Source organism: Alligator sinensis, unplaced genomic scaffold (genome assembly GCF_000455745.1).
Source record: "Alligator sinensis unplaced genomic scaffold, ASM45574v1 scaffold662_3, whole genome shotgun sequence".
Classification (NCBI taxonomy): Eukaryota; Metazoa; Chordata; order Crocodylia; family Alligatoridae; genus Alligator; species Alligator sinensis.
The window spans coordinates 291091-305593 of NW_005842908.1; the positions used below are offsets into that span (position 1 = coordinate 291091).

General features: G+C 47.6%; 1 protein-coding gene across 6 annotated transcripts in view; it reads right to left on the bottom strand.

The window, feature by feature from the left end:
- LOC102372509 (zinc finger protein OZF-like) overlaps positions 1-14497 on the bottom strand; it is a 25304-nt gene extending 10807 nt beyond the window's left edge. For 5 of the 6 annotated variants that reach the window (XM_025192270.1, XM_025192269.1, XM_025192272.1 and 2 more), the window contains exons 1-2: positions 14327-14497; positions 13112-13238 (exon numbers count right to left, since the gene is read on the bottom strand). In XM_025192270.1, coding sequence (XP_025048055.1) covers positions 13112-13238; positions 14327-14470 — 271 coding nt within the window. In that variant the 5' untranslated portion in view covers positions 14471-14497. Of the gene's footprint in view, positions 1-450; positions 525-13111; positions 13240-14326 lie in introns of those variants that run through there. The other variant, XM_025192273.1, reaches the window with a different exon arrangement.
- Between the last annotated feature and the right edge of the window lie 6 nt (positions 14498-14503).

Below are 14503 nucleotides of genomic sequence, written 5' to 3' on the forward strand. Positions count from 1 at the left end.
CAGGAGATGGGGCCAGGAAGGCCCTGCTGTTGTGGGAGCCCACCGGGCTTCCCCTGGGTTCTACTGCCCCTGGCTCCAGTCATTTTTGACAGGAACCAAGTGCAGATAAATATGAATTTTCTAAAAATTTTAGGGGCCCGGCGGGCTGGATAGAACAGCCTCGTGAGCCAGATTCAGCCCACGGGCCATATTTTGTCCACTCCTGTCCTATGGCCTGGTCAACCCCTTACAGCATCAACCACTGAGAAGTATCTGAAGGGTATAAAACTCCCAGTAGCAGCATGAAAAGTGGGCAACAGTTCAGCAATCTGTGATATAACAAAGACAGAGAAATCTTTCATATATTTTTAAACATCCAAAAGTGAAAAAAGAGAGATTGGAAACACATATAGATGAAAAATCTAGTAGTCTAAAAGGATGATTATATGAAAACTTTAACAAAGCTTTTACTTTGTAACTTGTATATATGGAACTCCATCTAACTCTTGTTATTCCTGTTACAGCCAATACGATCTTGTCGAATCCTGAAAAATGAACATGGTTACATAAAATCAAAACAGTTAGACTACAGAAAAGGAAAATACATGCTTATAAATAAGGAACATGGTTAAAAACCTAGAAAGTTTACAGATAACAAAAGTTATAAATCTAAAAAGCGATAAAGTTACAATTCCTATGGAAAAAAAGAAAAATGACCATAACACCCCATATTTCCTTAGTTCTAAAGACTGAAAATTACTAACGTGTTATAGTAACAGCAGAATAAAATTACAAAGTCCCTATGGCTCTTCTAGCATTTGATGCTGAGAAAGTCTTTGTGTTTCAGTAAATAATTCATGAGGTGAATACAGTTGCTGTATACCAGGTGTGGTCAAAATGGCGGAACTGGCCGGTGGCCGGACTCCATGCCCCAGCACATCACTCTGGCTGGTCTCAATGGAGACCCCAGGAGCAGCAGGCCATGACAGCTCAGGGCCAGTGAGGGCAGCACTGGCAGGGTGTGTGACTGGGCAGGGAGCTGCTCCAGGACCGGGATCTTGCAGCGGTGACAGCTGCGGCCAGAGTCAGGGGAGACCTGCAATCTGCTGCCTGCACGCCCCTGGCGCAGTGGATTGCACCTTTACCCCAGCTGCCACTGCCGCAAGGTCCCAGCCCCAGCGGGCACCCTGCCAGTGCTGCTCAGGCCAGTCTCCGTGGACTCTCTGGCCCCAAGGTGTTATGGCTCCTGGGGTCTCCATGGAGGCTGACCATAGTGACGCAGGCAGGGGCTGCTGGGAAATGGAGTCCATCATGGATGTGATCCAACCTGCGGGCTGGACTTTGCCTGCCCCTGCTATATACAGAGCCCACTTCCAAGAGCTGTGACCAATAATATGCTATCCAATCTATTTCCCCTGCAACGGGAACTTGACAAGGTTGCCCATTATTACTCCTTCTATTTGATTCAACATTAGAACCACTGACAATAGCTATAAGAAATAAGCATGATATCAAAGGCATCAGGAGATAGGCAGGAGGCAGTGAACATAAGATCCTGTTACATGCAGATGCACTAATATTTCCATCACAGCCTGATAGATCAGCTCTTGCCATCTTAGATTGTTAAGATTGTTGATCAATGATATCTAGATGTAAAATTAATTAGAATAAATCATGAGTTACTCTAAAAAAGTATGCCACAAAGGATGTGTTCAGCAAATGACTGTTTCAGTGGCAAGCAGAACACATTACATTTCTGGGGTATTAAAATACCCAAAAATGTTAATGCAATTGTCTGCCAAAACATCCAGAAGCTTCTCAATAGTATATTACAGGACTTGGACAAATGGAGCACTTTGGCAATATCCTTGGGAGATGGAGGTGTTAACATTTAAAAAATGCATGCCCTGCCTTACCCAATTCACTTATTTTGTAACCTACATGTTGTAATCCCCAATCCTATTTTGTTGAACATTAGGTTGTTTTTAACACATTTGTACAGGGAAAGGATAAAAGAGTTCAACTTTCATTTAAAAAAAAAATACAACTACCAATTGAAATATGTGGCTTTCATCTTCTGAATTTCTGAGGAAGTCACAATCACAATGCCTTATGAGTAAGTCAGGCTATGTACTGGATGACTGATAGGACTGATAACTCACTTCCGTATGGGTGGAAATTGAGCAGGCATTTGTGTTTCCCTTTCCATTAGGGACCATCATACGGTCTACTTAACATCATCTTCCTAATTCATAGATTGTTAGGGGCTGGATTCTCTAATCCCTATAATTTTTGCAGCCCAACAAACTTAGACAAATTTAGCAAATTTACTGAAGCTCCATCCTTCATTATTCGAAAGGACTCTATTGGGACAATTCCTTGTTTTTGGGATACAAGTCTCTATAACAGGCTTGTCCAACATACGGCCCGCCAAGCCATTTTCTGAGGCCCACGGTGCTGGGATGGGAAACAAAAGTAAACACTGCTTACTTTCGTTCCCACCTCTTGTCCCTCCCCCAGTCCCTCAGCAGCTTCCTAATGGCTGCTGAAGGGCTGGGGAAGGGACAAAGTTCCCACACGCACCAAGTCAGCTTGACGTTGCCGACGCGGTACAGCTCCACCCCTCCCCTCTCATTTCCCAGTGTCCCTTCCTCGCCCCACCCCTCCCTTCCTCATTTGCATGCCAGCTCCTCCCCTCTCCCACATTGCAGGGTTTCCGTTCTTAGCCCTGCCCCTCCCTTCCTCATTTGCATGCCATCCCCGCCCTGTGCCGGTCCCTGCCGGCTGCGTGGGCTGGAGCAGGTCGCGGTGCAGCGTCCAGGCAGGCACAGGGGGTGCAGATGCTGGCTCGGAGGGATGCTGCAGCCGGGCCTGCAGGAGATGCTGCTGCCGCTGCTGCTGTGGTTGTCGGGGCGGGAAGCCAGCACTACTCCCGCCTCCCCACATCCCCCCGCGCCCGCAGACATCACACTGGGGGTGGGGTTATGGGCCCCGGGGAGGGAGAGACCCCTGCCACTTGGGCTTGGGCTGCCCCAGGGGAGAGGGAGCAGGGGGGTGTGGGCTCGGGCCGCCCCAGGGGAGAGGGAGCAAGGGGGTGTCCCTGCACATCCCACACCCCCCTGTAGAGTCCCCACATGTCTCCCTGGCTGCTGAGCCCAGGCGCGCAGGTGTAGGAGCATCCTCAAGGCCACCCAGGTGGCAGGGAGGACACAGCGGGGTCAGGCAGCACCCTTTGACCCCTGCACCCCCAGGCCATGGCCAGACTGGACAGGCCGAGTGAGCGCCCTCCTGCCGGCCCACTGGGTGATAAAAAGTTCATGATCCAGCCCCACATTCAAAAAGGTTGGACACCCCTGCTCTATAACAAATGCTTGTCCCAGGGGTGGTTGCGATGCCCCCGGTGGCTGCCCAGCCTTTGCCAACCTGGCTCCCTTTGGGCAGTCTCTCATTTACTTACCTACCTTGATGTTATTAACTTTTAAGGAAAAGAAAGCTGCCCCTAAGCTCCCAAGCCTGATCCTACTTTTATGACCACAGGTGAACATGGTCATTGCCTTAAGGGCTACTTATTTGGGCTCCATCCTCCCCGATACCCATCCCATGCCATGCCTCGCAGATGACATGCCGATATGGGCCCTTCCTGAGCTATGGGCTCCCAGCCCCAGTCCTCACCCCTCTGGGGCCATGGGTTCTTTGGCTCCCATCTGTGGTCTCTGAGCTTTGGTCTCCCTAGACCAGGGTTAGGCAAAATACGTCTCATGGGCTGAATCTGGCTCACCAACAGATTTGATCCAGCTCGTGGGTAGATAGACACCAAGTCACTGAATCTGGCCCACAGGCAGCTGGCAGCTCTGGCCACTGCATGGTGCCAGGTGGGTGAGACTGCTTCCACCCAGCAGCATCAGACATCAGCTGTGGACCTGGGCGGGGCTTCTGCTGCAGTGGGGGAGGGGAGATGGATGTGGCCCTTGATAGGCCCCCAAGCTCACTATGTGGCCCTCCAGACAAAATCATTGCCTACCCCTGCCCTAGACCCTGGTCCTGTTCCTACGCCAATTGAGATCTCCGGGCTCCCTGGCCCCAGCAGTCTGGCTGTGGCCCTCCTCAACCTTTGGGCTCCCAGGCCCTGCTGACAACTTCCCCTTCTGAGCTACACACCTCTGGGCTCTTTGGCCCTGCTGACACTCTGCCCTGTGTGAGCTTGGGCCCTCTGGCTCCCGGCTCTGCCCCTCTGCAGGCTATGGGCTCACCTGCCCCTGTTCCAGGCCTCTCTCTTCCAAGGCCTGCCTCTCCCAGCTCTGGGCTCACCCACCCTTCTCCGGGTACTTCCACCTCCACCCATGCTGGGCTTCAGGCCCTGGGCTCTCTCTACTCAGCCCCTCCTGGGCTCAGGCTTTCTCCCTCTGTGTCCCACACCATCTATTCCTCTGGCCTCTCTCTCTAGGCTAGCTGGGACCTCCTTACTTCCCCTTAGTCCCTTCCACAAACCACCAGTTCATGTCCTGCCCTCAGGTGTTCTGCTAGGAGCCCTGCTGCCAGGAGCTCCCCTATGTCTCTGGCTCCTGGGGCTAAACTGTCTGACCAGCTCAAGCCTTGGGTTTATATGGCTCAAGCCTGGCCCCCTTCTGGTCAGGTGTCTCCTTAATTGGCCCCTGCCGCACCTGCAAGCTGCTTCTCCACCAGCCTCGCTCCTTGTGAGTGACAGGCGCACTGTTGTGTCTTATTGTATTGGCCTCACACTGTCCCTTTAAGGCCAAAGCCCTCATGTTCAGCACTGCAGGGTTGTGTCTGTTTTGCAGCAGTTTTTGCAGCACTGGAGACTCCATTCTCCCTGGAGCCAGGGACCATATTCCTGGTTCCTCTCACTCACCAGGACTGGGCTGGGTCAAGGTCAGGGACAGAGAAAGTATACGTTTGGCATACATACTAGGGCACCCTGGATACGACTCTCCAGAGTTATATTAATAAATACTTATTAGTTCAACACAGCAGTGTCCAGAGTGTTGTTGCTGAACTCACAGCATATCATCTGGCAACGAGAATGGGATCACTTGCTAAAGACACCCCTAGATTGTGAGGACAACATTTTGAGACCGGGCTGTGTTTTTGTGAGGAAGCTTCCCCCCCCCGGCTCTATTAGGGCTGATGTTAGTTAAGATGGCTACTTTGGGGCACATAGAAGAATTTGATGCGAGCCAGCCGGCTTCTTAGGACTCTAACGCTGGGAGGCTATCCTATTACCTGGAAGCCAACAAAGTGGAAAACCCAACACAGAAGCGTGCAATCCTCCTGACAGTCTGTGGTGCCCAAACACTTGCCATTGTTGGTTCCCTCCCAGCACCTACCTTACCAAACACTAAATCTTATGCTGAACTAATTGCTCTGCTAAAGGCACATTTTTGCCCAAGGGCATCTGTTAACCTGCAGAGATTTCTTTTTTTTAAACAGAACCAACAGGCCAACGAAGCCATAGCAGATTACCTGGCTGAGCTCCATTGCCTTGCTGAATTTTGTGAGTTCTGGGATCTCATGAATGGCCTGTTCGCGACCGTCTTATCTGCAGGGTTCAAGACAAAGCACTCCAATGTCACCTGCTCTCCGAACCAAATTTAACCTTGGCTACTGCAAAGAAAAAGCCTTGGCAGCTGAAGCAGCATCCAATAACGTGAGAGAAATTCATCAAGCGCTCTCCAACAATGTCCACTTACTCCAAAAAAGGTCAAGAATCAGGTCATCACCAGCAAACTCAGCGGATTATACCCTCACCAACAGCATCACATAAAACAATTAATCCACAGACATGTTTGAGTTGTGGCGGCCAACATACATGAAGGGAGGGCAGGTTTAGGAATGTGGAGTGTCATGCCTGCAAAAAGGGCCACATGAAGAGGGTTTGCCACTCAAAGGCCCATTCTGGGAGACAAAAAAACTGTGGCAAATGTATTCACTCCCAAACCACTCACAGAGTAGTCCTCAACAGAATGTAAGGTACAAAAACTATATTTATTCAAAATGTTGGTGTTGTCGGAACTCAAGGTTCTGAGATTATTGCAGCTGTAGTAATAAATGGACAGAAGTGCAACATGGAAGTGGATTCGGGGTCAGCAGTATTCCTCATAGATGAAAACACATTCTTCCAGTTGTTTCGGCACCCTCTCCCCAAGTTATTGAAACCTGAGTGTTGCCTACATGACTACAATGGACAGATTGTGGAAACTTTGGGTAGCTTCAGTATAGATGTCCAGTATGGATCTGTCAAACAGTGTCTACCCCTTACTGTCACTAGGGGTTTCCACAAAAGCCTTCCAGGAAGAAATTGGTTCTCACCACTGGGAATCAGTATTCAAGGCGTACACAGTCTCTGCACAGAAGGTCTGGAACAGTTTGCAAGAGAGTTTCCCCAGGTATTCTCTGAGGAATTAGGAACTTGGTCTAGTCCACTTGTGACGTTCCAAATGGATCCTGTGATAGCCCCTATCTTTATGAAGGCTCGGCATGTACCTTTTGCACTGCGGCCAAAAATTGCGACAGAACTAGATCAGCTTATCACACAAGTGGTCTTCAAGCCAGTTGTACACACAAGCTGGGCCACACCAACTGTTCCTATTTTAACACCTAACAGCAGTGTTCGCATCTGTGGGGATTACAAGTGTATTGTTAATAAAGCACTTAAGCAGGACCTGCACTCAGTGCCTGCCATTAACCAGTTACTATCCATTCTTGCAGGAGGGAAGGCTTTTGCCAAATTTGACCTCGCTCAAGCCTATCAACAACTGATAGTGGACAACAAAGCTGCTGAGGCCCAAATAATAATTACGCACCGGGGAGCGTACTGTGTTAAATGCCTCCAGTTTGGAATTTTTGTGGCACCAGGAATTTTCCAGTGGTTCATGGAGAAAATGCTAGTAGGAACTTCTGGGGTTGTTCCATACTTCAATGATGTGTTGATCATGGGGCCATCTCAAAAGAAACTCACTGAGACTCAGACAAGTTTTACAGAGATTGGATAAAGAAGGTACCAGACTAAAACGAGAGATGTCAACTGGGATTTCCAGTATCAACTTTCTGGGATATCAAATTGATGCTTCTGGTGTTCGCCCAGTTGAAGACAAGGTAAAAGCAATACATGATGCCCCTATACCAAAAATGCAGACAGGATCTTCAAGCATTCCTAGGACTTCTCAATTTTTAGCACATCTTCTTGAAAGACAAAGCCACCATAGCAGAGCCCCGTCATCATTTATTGGATAACGGAGCTCAGTGGAAGTGGACTTACCAGCACAAAGCAGCTTTCCAGGGTGTTAAGAAGTTGCTGACATCAGACCTGTCCTTGTTCACTATGATGAGCAGAAGACATCATCTGTTACTTGTGATGCCTCGACGTTTGGTGTTGGCACTGTCCTCAGCCACACGTTGCCTGATGGCACAGATGCACCTGTTGCTTTTTACTCGAGAACAATTATTTCAACCAAGAGGAACTACACACAGGTCGATAAAGAAGCATTGACAATCGTTGCAGGAGTAAAAAAAATTTCACAGTTATGTTTATGGCCACAAATTTAAAATCCAAATGGACCACAAACCCCTTCTTGGCATTTTTACTATGGACAAACTAACTCCGCCTGTTCTTTCTCCCTGTATGCAACATTGAAGCATCATGCTAAATGCATATGACTATACACTCATGTACAAACCTGGAAAAACGATTGCAAATGCTGATGCATTGAGCTGCCTACCACTACAAATAGCTGACTGTGCTACTCCCCCACCAGCAGAAGTCCTCATCCTGGAATCCATGCCAGAAGCAACTCTGCAGGCTGATCAGATAGCAAGGATGACTGCAGAATACCCTATCCTTGCCCATGTCCTCAACTAGGTGTGGAAGGCCTGGCCTGCAGAAAAAATTGGCTGAGAAATTTAGGTCATTTTCATCAAAGCAGCATGAGATGTCTAAACATAAAGGGTGTCTCTTGTGGGGAAATCATGTTGTAATCCCAGAAGCAGGATGCCAAATCATACTGACAGCGCTGCACACAGCACACCCAGTCATTGTGAGGATGAAAGCACTGGCTAGAGGTTGTGTGGTGGCCAGGTATGGACAATAACATAGAGAGGTTTGTAAGGGAGTATAGTGTTTATCAAGTGACCCATCATAATTCACCAAAGGCACTAGTATTCTTGTGGGAGATGACAAAGGAGCCACGGTCGTGCAACCACATTGATTTTGCTGGCCCTTTCCAAGGTAAGAATTTCTTAATTGTGGCTGACTTGTATTCAAAATGGCTTGAAGTGATTACTGTCTCACCTCTTACATCAACTGCCACTATAACAGCTCTCCGTCAGCTGTTTGCAACCCATGGGGTGCCCGACACTATCGTTTCTGATAATGGCAGGACATTCACCTCAGCAGAGTTCCAAGATTTTGCCAGTTGTAGCCTCATTCAAACTGTTACCATTGCACCTCGCAGGCCACAGGCCAATGGGTAAGCTGAGCGAATGGTGCAAACCACAAAAGATGCGCTGAAAAGGATTATTGTAGGAGACTGGCCTGTCAGACTGGCCAGATTTCTGTTTGCTCAATATGTAATTCCTTGCCTTACAGCAGGGTCTGGCCCATCAGAGCTTCTTACGGCATGTCTTGAGATGACGACCCTTGACCGTGTGAACCCAGACCTTGTGAGAGAGACACAGTTCAGGAAAGAAAAAGAGTTGGACTCTGCATTGGCATCTGGTACTTTATGGTTTTTCGTTCCACAACAGACTGTTTGCTCAGACCTACGGGACAGGCCCACACTGGGTTCAATCTAAAATTGTAAGCACGACAGGACCCGTATCATATACAGTCCAGACTGACGACAGACAAGTTTGGAGACATCATGTAGACCAGCTGCATGGGCGTTCTCCTACTGATAACCCTACACCTGAACAATCTCCAGGCACCAATCCACCACCGACAGACATGGAGTTATTGGGTAAGTGTCTACCTGTTTCCACCAACTCAAACCCTATTCCATCGTCGTCAGAGGGAAGCGTCGCTGTTGATTCCCCAGACAGGCTGAAAGGGCTGTCATCTGCTGACCCCCTCACTGAGTCAGGCTCTACGGAAAGACCACAGGGGAAGCGGAACCCTCCCCAATGGTTGGCTGACTATTCTGTCTAGGGAGAAGGGTTGTTGTGTCTTATTGTATTTGTCTTGCACTGTCCCTTTAAGGCCAAACCCCTCATGTTCGGCACTGCAGAGTTGTCTGTTTTGCAGCAGTTTTTGCAGCACTGGAGACTCCATTCTCCCTGCCACGAGGAGCCAGGGGACATATTCTTGGTCCCTCTCACTCACCAGGACTGGGCCAGGTCAAGGTCAGGGAAAGAATAAGTATAAGTTTTGCAGACATACTAGGGCAACTGTTAAGATCCACCCTGGATATGATTCCAGAGAGTTACATTAATAAATACTTGTTAATTCAACACAGGAGTGTCCAGAGGGTTGCTGCTGAACTCACAACGTATCATGCACCAAGTACCCTGCCACAGTCCCACAAACTGATGTGGGGAAAGAAAACAGATAAAGGTATCATGCATGTACTAAATCATAGTAGGAAGTCATATTCAATCCTTTTCCAAGTTATGTGATGAATTTGACCTTCTGAAAAGAGCTGCATGACAATATATGCGGTTGCATCAATTATTAAAAAGACACTTTGGACCCAAGGCTTTAGGTATAGCAGCTGCTCCAGATGCATTTTTTTTGCCTTGAAATCTGCTTCTTTCCCCATCCTGTGCCATCACTCTATGAATATATAATGCCATAAAGCAGATCTGGTACAGACTATTTAAGCCTAAAATGGAAACCTAGCTAGATGACAGTATCCCAGTGGAAATCAGCAATTCATAATAGTCAAAACAATGACAACTCATCTTAGACTTCATCTTATCAAAAATCAATTTTGTCTGCACTGGATTGTCTCTAAACTTAAAAAAAATCAAATATCCTGCCAGTAGACCCATGTTGGAGATCTGATTCAATGAAGGCTACCACACTTGGTCACCTGTTTTGTCATGTTCTGTTATCAGTTCTTTTTGGAAATGAATTATAGCTAGAGATAATGTGGTTTAGCACACAGCACTGATACCTTTAGCAAATATGTGTTCTTGGGTAAATTCCCAAGAAATTCAAACTGAATCTTTCCCAAATTCCACAAATGAGCCATTAGATTACTGCACTGGAAAACAGGACATCTCTAAATGTTGAAACCTGGTACAATGGCATGCTGCAGCTGACATCTATGCAGAGTCATGTTTAGCAGACTTAACTGTTTTGAAAATGTTGGTGCAATTTTGGAAGGAATTTTCGCAATATTTTTTTAGCTAGATTGTGTTTCTCATTGCATTTCTCTTTTTCCCTCTTCTTTCTCTCCCCTCTTCACTCCTCCTTTTTTCTTCCCTTTTATTGTTTATTATTTGAGATGTAGTTTGGTTTTACATGTACAGTTGATGTATATGCTTTTTTGATTTTTTTTTTAAATCAATTAAAATTAAAAAAAGAAAATTAGTAACAGGTAGCCTGCCTGTTAAAACAACTTTACCAAGTTTCAGGGACTTGTTCCTGAAAGCTAGGGGATCTAACATCTGTAGATGGTTTTGTCTGCCTGAACAAGATTTTAGTGTGAATGGAACACCAACTGACGATGCAGGAGGTGGCCTTAAATAGGCCTATTTTCTATTCTATTATTTTATGGTTAGGCCAGCTACAAGCAGGTCAAACTGAACTTAAATCTGTTCATGTCCCTGTTCTTTCCATCTATGTACCTATCTTGTCCTTATCCTGGCCCTAAAGATCTCCTGCCTACAGATGTCCACATGCCTGTTACTAGTTCCTTAAGTTCTGTTGCCTTTGTCTTAAATGCTTAAGATTACTTGGCCTAGTTATCCCTAATCTAAAGATGAAACAGTGAATATTAGTTTAGAAGAAAAGAAAAAAAAAGAGCTACATAAAGTCAACCTACAGTCATATTACCATCAAAAAGATTTTGATGCAGATACACTTTGGGATGCAGGAAAGAAGAATGTACTTATACCCACTGAAATCAAATCACTTCAGGCAAACCACATGGGAGACCTGGAGACTCAAGGAGCTACTGAAGGATAAACAGAAGTCTTTAATACATGGGTCTCATGGATTTGGGCCAAGTCATTTACACAGAAAAGACAAGAGTTGTGAAAAGGGCAGTAACAGCATTAAACGACTTGCATGACAAACTGAACAGCAGAGAGGATGAAAAAAACAATTGATAAATTGGCTAAAACCCATTACAGATTAAAAAAAGGCAGCACTTTCTAGCAGCAATAGCAAAATGGATAGCAGCTAGTCTAAGAGAAAAATGGCAAGTCAGAAAGATATTTTGATAATTTACTGAAAGGAGAATATTCCAGAGAATATTTGCATCTGTTGGCACTGTAACAGATTTGTAGCTGAAATCCCATTTGACAATACAGAGGCAATCAGGAGAGCAGAAATTATATTTGAAAAAAAAAGGAAAATAAGCAAGTATATGCACAACCTGTGGAAGTTACCAAAGCATTAGGAGATAAAGGGGAACGGTGGTTAGTGCACCGATTCCAGAAAAGTGTATAGAAAGAAAAGATTCTAGATAAATGGTGATCGCATGTCAGATCACCATCCTTGTGCAACAAAAAAAAGGGAGTCACACTCAAAGCTCCAATGACAGGAAAACAAAGTTAATTAGCCACTTGTTGAAAAGCAATGAAAAGTTTTTGCAGCTAAACTCAGGAGGACAACAGTTAGTGATACAAAGTTTGGTTTTAGAAAAGGAAATAGTTAAAAAAATCCTCAAGCACTTTCAAGATAAGTAACGTAAAGAATCAATCACTCTAGTCCATGTAGTCATTGTAGACCTAGGGCAGTGGTGCTCAGCCTTTTGGCCCCACGGGTTGAGACGCTGGGGCTGGTTGGTGGGTCAGAGGGGCCCCACACACTGGGACTCAACCCTATGCCACCTCCTGTCAGCCCACACCCCTGAGATCATGCCCTGTGCTGCGTCCTAGGCCTTGAGCTCTCAATCTAGCAGACAGGCCCATGCTATCCAGCCTGCAAGGCTCCCCATGGGTCCAAAAGTTTGGCAGCAGGGGAAGGCCACCACTCTTCCACAGCCAAATTTTTAGAGCTATAAGGAGGCTTGTGGGACAGATGACAATCAAGGGGTTGAGTGCCCCAGATCAAGGAGAAAACAAAAATTAAGCAGGTCCAGAAGGAAGGTCTTCAATGAAGCTGGAGGAAGTTGAAATCACCAGAAAAGTACATAAGGTTTGTACAATATCTGGATGCAAAGTTTCCACACATGCCAGAAAAAATCCCTGTAATAAAAAGCCTTTCAAAGTAAAAGTGGTTTTCACCAGGGATCTGCTTTCAGCCCATTTCTTTGAATTGCAGGGATGTTTGTCACCGGAGAAAAGCTTAGATAGGCTGCACTGTAGATTGCACATTATTTGCAGGTGCCCTCTCAAAATAGGGGGATTTAGGAAAAAGAGCAAGAAATTTTTAATAGGATGGCAGAGCAAGCTTAAGAACATGGGTCTTAAGGTAAACACAGCACAGACGGAAACTGTGGTCTGTGAAGATAGAGATGTTAGAAAGGCCATAAACAGAAACTCCTTGTTGGAAAATTCTGGGTTTTATTGTATGCAAACGTGTCCCCAGAAGATGTGATGAGAAAGTGGAAAAAGGAAGTGGACTAGACACCAGAGACATGCAAGCTAGGACAGTTAATCTCTGGATAAAATACAACAGGAGAGAGAACGAGGAGGGAAGAAGAATTCCTTGAGTTCCTCACCATCTATAGGTTGGAGATGGCGTGGAACTGCTGGGAAGGCAAAGGGAGACCACCCTGCAAAGTAACTGCTAAATATGGAAGAACCAGAAATTAGACTAAGAGGAAGAGGTGGATCAGCTAAAGGAGGATACGAAAACATGAAAGGGAACATATCAATGACAGAACAGCGGGGAAAAGAAGGTAGTTTAAACCGTCAGCCCAACATTCCTGAGAAGACTGTAGAACCGGGAGAGGAAGGGGGTGTTTCTGAGCTCGGGGTGGGGGGGAAGCAAGAAACAGAACTTTACCCAGGGAAACAAGGGCTTGGTAATTCCTCAGCATCTGGTCCCGGTAAAGCACCTTGTCTCCATCTTCCAGCAGCTCCCAGCCCTTCTGAGTGAAGTACAGCGCCACGTCCTCAAAGGCCTCCCGGAGCTGCAGGCACAAGCAGTACACATTCAGTACCTTCTGATCCAGCCCCTATAGCCCTGATCCTTATGCCACACTATAAAGACTGGCCAGCCTGACTACACCTGCACATGGATGTAAAACTTCCCATCCCTCAGCTGCCATACATGCTCCAGCAAAGTCCCTCATGTGGACACAGCATAGCCAGGGACCTACCTAAATCTGGCGGAAGTGCAGTGTGCAGCAGCTCCTTTAATCTTGCTCTTTTTGCTGCCCCCCCTAGCCACAGATTGATGAAGAGGCCCCGGCAGCCCTGCTGCTCAGCCAGGAAGCAAAAACCATGTTTTTAAACATGCTGCTGTTTTTTCCTCCCACTGCTGATGGGCTGAGGGGCTCTTGCGCCACGCCGCTTGCTGCTGATCAGCCGGGAGGTCCCTAAGCATAGGGTGAATCTATACTAAGGGGTACAGCGGTATGAAAAAGCACTGTTTGTCCAGTTCGTTCCATATTATCCAGGAGGCAGCGCATCTCTGCTGGCGGGGGCTGTGTCTACGAAAGGGGGCACAGCCACCATCACTGCGTCTCTGTGGGGGAGGCAGCCCGAGTCTCTCCTGGGGAAGCCGTTCCAATGGCAGGGACTTGCAAGGAAAACCTCTGGCCTGGGAGGCGTCTTCACTTATGTCTCTGGGCACCATCCACAGGCTCCCTTGACTCATTCTGAGGGTAGCGTGTGCTGGCCGGTGTGCTCCGCTCAGTCCCCTTCCCAACCCCATGTTTTGAACCTATAACCCTCACTCTGTCCCTGTTTCCTTTTTATTCATCCCAAGCAATCAGCTGATGTGTCCCCACTGAGGGGGCTTACAGTACTCACAATGGGCCTGTGCTCATTATCTAACCCACGGGTTAGCAATGGTTTTGGGCAGAGTACTGAAAACACCGGCACCCTCGATTTGTACGATGCTGGCACGCCTGGGGCAGATGCTGGGGGAGCCACGAGGTGCCCGATCCCTGCCCTGCCATACGCCCCACGGCGCGCGTGCCAAGCAAAATACCTTCGAGCGCTACAGTCCGGCACCGGCACCCGTGCTGCCTACCGCCGCAGGGCCTAACCCTACCCCAAACAGCTCCCTCGGAGGGGTGCCCGGGAACGCCCCAGGGCCTCGCAGGGAACCTCTCGGGCCTTCCGCGCGGAGCCGGGGCAGGAAGATCTGCAAGGCGCGGAACCCCGGGCCTACCTGCGCTGCTGCGGCGGCAGCCATCCCTACACACTCGGCGCAGGGCGGGCCGCGGGC